The sequence below is a fragment of the Periophthalmus magnuspinnatus genome, chromosome 10 (assembly GCF_009829125.3).
Source record: "Periophthalmus magnuspinnatus isolate fPerMag1 chromosome 10, fPerMag1.2.pri, whole genome shotgun sequence".
In the NCBI taxonomy this organism is placed as follows: Eukaryota; Metazoa; Chordata; class Actinopteri; order Gobiiformes; family Gobiidae; genus Periophthalmus; species Periophthalmus magnuspinnatus.
In genome coordinates, this window is record NC_047135.1 from 30,811,320 (window position 1) to 30,819,368 (window position 8,049).

At 38.8% G+C, this 8,049-nt stretch overlaps 1 protein-coding gene across 1 annotated transcript in view; it reads right to left on the reverse strand.

Annotated features, from left to right (window-relative positions):
• The window catches only part of fgfrl1a (fibroblast growth factor receptor like 1a), a 51,462-nt gene extending 48,656 nt beyond the window's left edge, over positions 1-2,806 (reverse strand). Inside the window, exon 1 of the mRNA XM_033974189.2 lies at positions 2,709-2,806. Coding sequence (XP_033830080.1) covers positions 2,709-2,772 — 64 coding nt within the window. The 5' untranslated portion in view covers positions 2,773-2,806. The remainder of the gene's footprint in view (positions 1-2,708) is intronic.
• Between the last annotated feature and the right edge of the window lie 5,243 nt (positions 2,807-8,049).

Consider the following 8,049-nt stretch of genomic DNA (forward strand, 5'->3'; position numbering starts at 1 on the left):
TTCAACTTCTTCGCTGCTCCTTCTGCTTTGTTGTGTTCTGATATTGGGTGGTCTATAATGCGATCACCTGGAAGGCATTATAATGTTTAGGAAGAACTGTATCATGGAGCCACAAATGCAAACCTGTGCGCATCACCCCTCTCTGAATAAACAAGTGATTCTACATCAGCGTCTTGGAAAAAAAAAACAACAGAGAACCATCGGAGTAAATAAGACTCATTCCAATGAACAAAACACACAGCCTCTTTGCCATTGACACACATATGCTTTAACCATCACATGCTCCAATTAGCCTGCACACAACTGAAATTTTACTATTGGTTTTATGACCAGCAGTAACACTAAAAGGACCAACAATGAATATTAAGCTTTGCCATTTCAAAAATTTTAATTACACCCATTACATAATTAATTTCACAAGCTTTAGTCCATCTTTAGGCCTGGCAGATTAACAGGACAGTGGACAGGGCTGTATATAGTATGGTTGGTATATTTTCAAACATTGCTGATGGCTAACTTGGGTTAACTTTTGAAACAGTTGAACTAAAATAGTGTTGACCTTCAGATTTGAGCTCAGTGCTGTACAGTGGAGAATGCTAGTCTATCAGCTGCTCTGTCTCATGCCCCAGCATACACAGACAGTCACACAGAAGCCAGACACTCATTCAACACTGGGATTACATAAGCCTCTGCAATTGAGTTCTCTGTATAATATTTAGACTTTTTTTGCAGGTTTATACTGAACAGAGAATCATTATTTGTTGCAACACAAAGTACAAGAACAGCAGTGAAATAGGAAATATGCAAAACGAAATAACTATTAAAAATATGCATAAATCATAAATAATCAACATGCCTCAGTTAAGATTCAAAAAGACACTGCAAGTAAAGTCAAACTATAAGGCATGTACAATAAGTGGCCATATGACTACGGTTATTGTACAGCAACAAAATGTAACAGACCAATAGAATCAAAATTCAGTTGCTTTCGATCCTTAAATGTCCTCAAGTGGCATTATGCTTTTATTGTTCTGTGTTTCGGCAGTTGCCACGGCAAGCCCACCATCAGTTAGCATTATTTTCCCTGGAACAGCACAGTAGTCTCCACACTAATATTAATTGTACTCTAAGGCAGTTCAAGTGAAGTGGAAAATGGTTGTAGCCAATAAAAACAGCCCATTTCCCAGTCTTTTGTTTCAAATAAATATTGTTAAATACAGTTAAGTAAAAATGATAATAATTGTGATCTATTATAATTATTATCTATCATTACTTCATTAAAATGCATTGGAGAAATGGATGGATTCATTTTGGTGAGCTGTCTTTGGAAATTACATGTAATGCCCTGAATATGCCCCCTTTCCACTAGTTGAACAGCATGTATCAAATCTAATCATTATTCTTCAGCTACAACAACTTAATTTGCCGTTTCATTGTAAAACAAAGCTGCAAGCAATCCACAGTTAAATATGGCAGATCAAAACAACAAAATAACAATGACGTAGCAACCACTGTACTCAGATAACATGCTGTTTCTGTATACTCTACGTAACTTCTACTGAAATAAAACATAAAACAATACTGAGTAAAAACAAGCCACTCAGTTTCAGTGTATTGTGTATCTTAACTCCATCCTATCACATGAAGAACCACAACCCAGCCCTAACCCTAACCACAATGTTTAAGCGTTTAATAGAATCTGTTCTGTTGTCCTTCTCCTGTACTCTTGGTCTCACACTGCTCTTCTCTGTCTACGTTACACTCCTTATTTAACTGTGTAGCTGAGATATAATCAAAATCACATTGTTATATTGGTCATTATTCAAATCCATTTCATGCAATTTATAACCAGGTAGTGAAAATTAGCCAACAAGACTTACATGGTACTTTGCACTTTATATACCTGGTAAATTATATTTTGCAGTTACACTTTGCAAGAGGTCGGAGTGAGGTGGGCAGGAATTAAAAATAAAAACAAACTGTTTATAGTGTTTATATATGTATATGTTTACATATATATGTTCATATTAGAGATTATTAGAAATAATTTAATTGCACTGCCACAGCATCAGAATCCTAACATACCATTTGTAACTCTGTGTTGTTTGTGTTTCTCACTATTGTCTTTTTAAAAAACAGCCCACCTCCTGTGGACGGTCCCACTGACAGAGCACTGACTGCAGGGACAGGAGAGGGGGGAGGAAGTGCTGTGGCACTGCACAGCAAACATCCCTAATAGGCTAATCTAATCTCATCTCTTTGCGGTCTATGGCCCCGTGTTTACTTTCTGCCCCGTGTCTGTGTGTCTGTGCGCTGGTTTGGCCTCGCTTCACTGAATGCAGCTTTGTTCCCACTGAAAACTCATCATTGGCGTGATTTGGAGAACAGGCGCCAACTCTGCAACCGTCTGCCTGTTGTGCTGCATGCTGGGAACTGTCCCCATCTCCACTGTAGAGGCCACATCCTGAGCCTTGTCTGATAATGGAAGGAGGCATCTATTATACTCTGAACCTTGAGTTGCTAAAAAAAAAAAATAAAAATCTCACACATACCAACACAGCACATAAACCAACCGGCTGTACGCTGAAAGGTAAAGCTAACATCTATCATACCTACTTGTCTTTGTCACAAGAAATTAGAAATACCCATAATGTCATTTTGTACTTTGAGACACCACTAAAATGAGGTAATTTGTAAGAATAAATTACCTCGGGCAGCGCTGGACATCAGGACCATCTCTGACACCAGAAGAAAGACCCAAAAAAAGTCCATTTTAGATCACTCAAAGAAGAACACTCAACCTCTTCAATCTGAAAAAACAACAGAGGAAAGTATTTACAACACAAACAAAAAGATCAACGCTTCATGTTAAAACACATTTTTAACATTCATAGTTATTTTAACCATAATACAACATACTGCATAGAAAAACACACAAAAATGACCCAAACACTACACATAACACAATAAGAAGTAGGGCAATCACTTCATGGCTTCAAAAACGTATTATTGCAAACACCAAAAGACATTGATCACTGCATGAACCCTAGTATAAATCCCTTTATACTCGAAGCAGACACTGGACCTACAATTATTCTAATAGATGTATTCTGACCACCTGTCTCTGCTTACAGTGGGTTTAATCTTTCCTCCCCATCAGTTTTCCTCAGGACCATACCTTACATGTCACTTGTGGCTCTGTCTCTTTGAACTACATCACCCTCTCCTCAGAAATCATATCACAATTCAGTTTAGACACGTTCTCCTTAAAAGATGAATTGTTTGTTGTAAACTTTCGCAAATAAAACACAGCCTGAATGGAAAATAGTCGATGGCTATTTTCTGACATTTACACTGTAACTGTGACAGATGTTTCTTAAAATGCCATGTCAAGATGTAATACATGAAATAAAGCAACAAAAAAAGTTCAGTACAATGTGTCACAAATGTTATTACTGAACAAGAACACATTATCTGCTTATTCTCACAATTACAGAGCAGTTTTATTAATTCCGCATCAGTTTTAGGAACAAAAACAACTAGTTTGATCATTCAAACTGTTCACTTACTTAAAGAAGTTGCTGATAAAGCTTACCGTCTTATTTCCAGTAATGATGACACAGTTGTGGTTCCTCAGCAGTTGTCCACATGCACCATGCTCTAAAAGTCCACTGCACGTCCTCCTCCGCTGCACTAACTTTATTTCCCTAAACTTATTTTACGAATTAAACGCAACATAGATCACAAATTACATAAACGCGCGTCTCTTTCCCACGCAAAACAATTACTCGAGTAAAATCAAGAGGAAAAGAGAAAGAGAAGACAAGCAGAAAAGCGCGTGTGTTTGCGTGAATCCAGCGGATAATGTAAAATAAACGGATCGGTCAAACACGTGAGCGCCGCGGCAGATTGGTGAATGACAGTCCGCTCAACACTCCGAGAAACAAGATCTACACAAGAAAATAACTTTATCTGCCCTTTACGCGCATTACGTAAAATAGTGGGACAGTACAGACATGAATAAGCCCGGGGGTTGTCCACTTTGCCTCCAGCAGCGTCCACAGTCCAAACTTCAGCCGCAGGCGAGAAAGTCAACTGACGACGGCCCGTCTGCGCGAGGAACTTTCCACCAATCAGAGCGCGGCCCAATCAACCAGGCAGCCAATCAGAGCGCAGGATGCTGCTGGACACGTTTGGGACGCTTTGGGGAGCTCAGATTTACACATTTATGACATGGATTAATAATACACAGTACATGTATGATTTGATATAATTCATGTATAAATAAATGCAGTATCAGTTGTACGTATATTGTACAGCGGTATACATTGTTTACTCAAGTCTAATTAACTAGACAAAACTGCAATGCAAACTATTCCACTCATTGATTTAATGTGCCCAAGGCCAAAGCAGAGCGGCTGATCTGGAGGTGATTTATCCTGCTATAATATATAGTTATTAAGTAAAAGGTTTATAAGTCTGCGCTGGAGACGGTCTGAGGATCTGATATGAGTCAACACTGCCACCGTGTGGCGCTATTGTGACATGTCACCATGTTTCTCATCTGCTTCAATGTAAGTCCATTAATTCAACTTAATCTTAATATCAGGCTAAATAAAGGGCACAAACCATGCATTTTTAAAATAAAATAGTATTTTCGCTGTTGTTGTTTGTTTGTTTATTTGCGTGTGTGTGTGTGTGTGTGGGGGGGGGGGGGGGGTTGTTTGTTTGCTTGTTTGTTTGTTTGTTTTAGTTGATTCTGGTTGTAGTAGTCCTAAAATGTGGATTAAAATGATTTATCACATTTGATGACGCTGTAAAATACCTGTATGCCAAAGTTTCTCAGTAACAGCGCCATCTGCTGATTGAATCTATAAGGTAAAGGTCTGGCTTCTCTGATTTAGTTCCTTTAGGTCTGTTGGTAATGTCTCAAAGCACAAATCTATATCCAGAATGGCTGACTAATGTTTTTTTTTTTAGGTCTGCTTCTTGAATTTCTGAATCAACTTTACATTATTGTGATTTGTTCCAGGCCAGACTTATTTTTGTTAAGTGTTGAAAGTTTCGGAAGTGTAGCAAAGTGTAGCTTGTCAAGATAAGAGAGAAATAGAACTGCTAGCATAATAATACTGTCTTATAAACATCACATTGGCCTTTTTAGAATTTATTGTTAACCAAACGTACCTCATGCGCGACATAACTTTTATGGTGGAGGGTCTGGTACCTGCTAGAGATGACGTCACATCACTGAGTCAAGTTGCAGGTCAGTCTGGGTTTTTTTGTTTTCTTTTCTTTTCTTTTTTGGAGTTTTGTTTTCTTACTGTGGAACATTTTATGCAAAGACCGAACTCCATGGACACAGCAGGTGGCGGTCCGTCCACCAGGAAAGTTACACAGTGCCCCTTTAAGTAGTGTTGACTGGTGGTGAAGTGTGAGGCATAGCAGAGTATTGTCTATGGCTCAAATCCAGTTCTATGGCTTTAACCGCTGTGTTTTAGTTCTGCTTGTCCAACCTCCCCTGACTCTGACAGGAGCCTCTGCAGCCAAAAGGCAAGCTGCACATTTCCCAGCATTCAGACCTAAGACCTATGGAAAAAAAACACCTACATTCAAACCAAAATCTGAACAATCGAGATTTGTGCCAGTAGAGGGTAGCAAAGTATAACAAGGGAGCAGAAAAAAACACTTTCTGCAACTTATTTCATATTTGCAAACCTAATCCTAAACCAGCATCTGTCTTAATCCACACAGACAACTCAGTTACTCAAAATATTGGAAGAAAAACGTCTTATTTCATTATCAGAATTGTGTTACTTGTTAGTGATACCCTAATTGGCAATGAAGAGACTATGAAAAACGTTTATAGCCCTGGAAATGACTGTTAAAAATGCAGTTTACAAAGCAGAAACTCAGATCAGTGCTTACTGCAGTGGATGTAGTGCTTGTGTGAGCGATTGGTGTTGGTCACTGAAGCGTTTGACACAGATTAAATTAATAACTTCCAAACGTCCAAACACGTACCACTCAATATAAATCCAAGCCTAAAAGTCAAAGCGGTTAAAATGCTTAAATGGCATCTACAAGAGTTCAAACTGAGGTTAAAGTAAAACACATAAGGTTTAGGAATTACTATAGGGCCAAGTGAATTTGTAAACATGGGAGCGAGGGGGATGCACGCTTCACTGTTAAAAGGATCTAAATACCATGAGCTCCACATCCCCTTAGCTCCCTTTAGCTCCACCTAGAAAATAATATCTGTAGCTGCTCTTGACTGTAAGTAATGAAATGACAAAACTGTTCCAACGAGCGTTTTCATTTCTATATATGTTTTTTTCATATTTTCCCACTGGAGCTGTGAGGTTATTCCAGCACAGTTAGTCAACAAACACATTTGCACATCCCTTTAATCAGACAAAATCATTCAAATTTAAACCACAGCCAATTAAAGGGACAGGAAACAGTTGTAAAGGTCAAAGCGCTGAATACCTTGGCTCTGAAACCTGTTAACTCTTTTAAAGGGATTTTTCAGGGGTCACTCACTCATCATGCTTTTCATTATGGTGCCGGCGCAGTAATGATTTCCCATAGGGGTAGAGTTGGGTTGAAAAAGTCCTGCTGTAAAATCCATAGTCAGTCCACTCGCTGACACCTGGTGGCCCCTAGAGGCACTGTAAGAAAGCGCTGTTGTTTTCATTTGCTTCTGTCTGTGTTTAGCTCTGTTTTCTTTAAGCATAATGAAGGTCAGAGAGTGGAGCTCCATGAATAGCTCTCCTCTCTGTTGGGGCATGCTTGTTTTCATTATTAAAGTTTTACCCGGCTTCAGTCAGTGCGCGAGGGCATTTATATTTTGCAGGCGCAGCGAAATGTCACACTGAATCTGTAAGCTTTGTTTTCAAAAGGTCATAATTAGCCAGTAGTTTTGAAACAATTATGCCCAAAATTGCATCAATTTCCCTCCGAAGAGAAAACATAGAATTAGTCTTTTGCAACCGAGCGGTGCTGTGCCTACGTGTGAGAGACTTGTGGTTTGATCTTGTACCATTCTCACTCCCCAGGCTGGTATCAAAAGTATCCCATGTAGTTACAACTAAAAGCAGAGTGAATGTGGCCTACCGAGCTTTGTATAAACAGTTGTTTGGGTGGGACAGTTTATTAGTCTTATTTGTGGCACTATCTCAGGTAATTACGCATTGGCAGGCATGTGGATACTGCACACCAGGGAAATTAAATGCCAGCTGTCACTAAAATGAGAAAAGTTGTTTTATTATCTCTACCATTTCTAAACCCATTAAAATGTAGTCCAAAAGTGAACTGGCCAAAGACGGAAAAAACTTTTGTTACTCTTCGCTGTAGGATTTGGTCTTACAATCCCAGAAAATTGTGGGGAGTATTTTCCACCTTCAAGTTATTTGTTATGTTATACTCATATATATTAAGACTTTTTTTTATTTTGAATTAGAATTGAATTAAAAGTTCCTATAGAAATGGAGCATTCACAGGTTAAATATGTGCATTTTAGTGTTGCGTGTTGTCGGGTGATTTTGATGTGTTTTATGTTGTTGTTTGTAATATCCCTGTAGAGTATGGTGTACATGTGTGCTTATGGTAATGGTATGGCGGTCTCACCTCAACTCTGAACCCAGCGTACATATATATATATATTGCCACAGGGAGGGTTGGCCATTTATGGAGGAATTCTGTAATTTTGAAAAGTGTGGTTAGAGTTTCACTCTTTTTAACAAGCTAGTTTGGGCACTGATAATGGAAAACGGCTGCAGCGAGCGGAGAACACGAAAGGGAGATTTGGCAGCCCTTAAATTCACTTCCCATTTCTCAAAATATCATTTTTGTCGGGTGTTTTTGAATTATCATGTCTGTGCTGTATGTCTAGGGCAAAAGTGAACCAAATTCAGCAAGGAAAATTTGAATATTGGCCTGTAATTGTTTTTCATTCACTGGGGGTTGAATATCTTGACTCATTCAACTTGGCTGCCCTGCCATTTTACAAATCTAAACCGAATGCTCCAGTGTGATTTACATTTAAAGCTC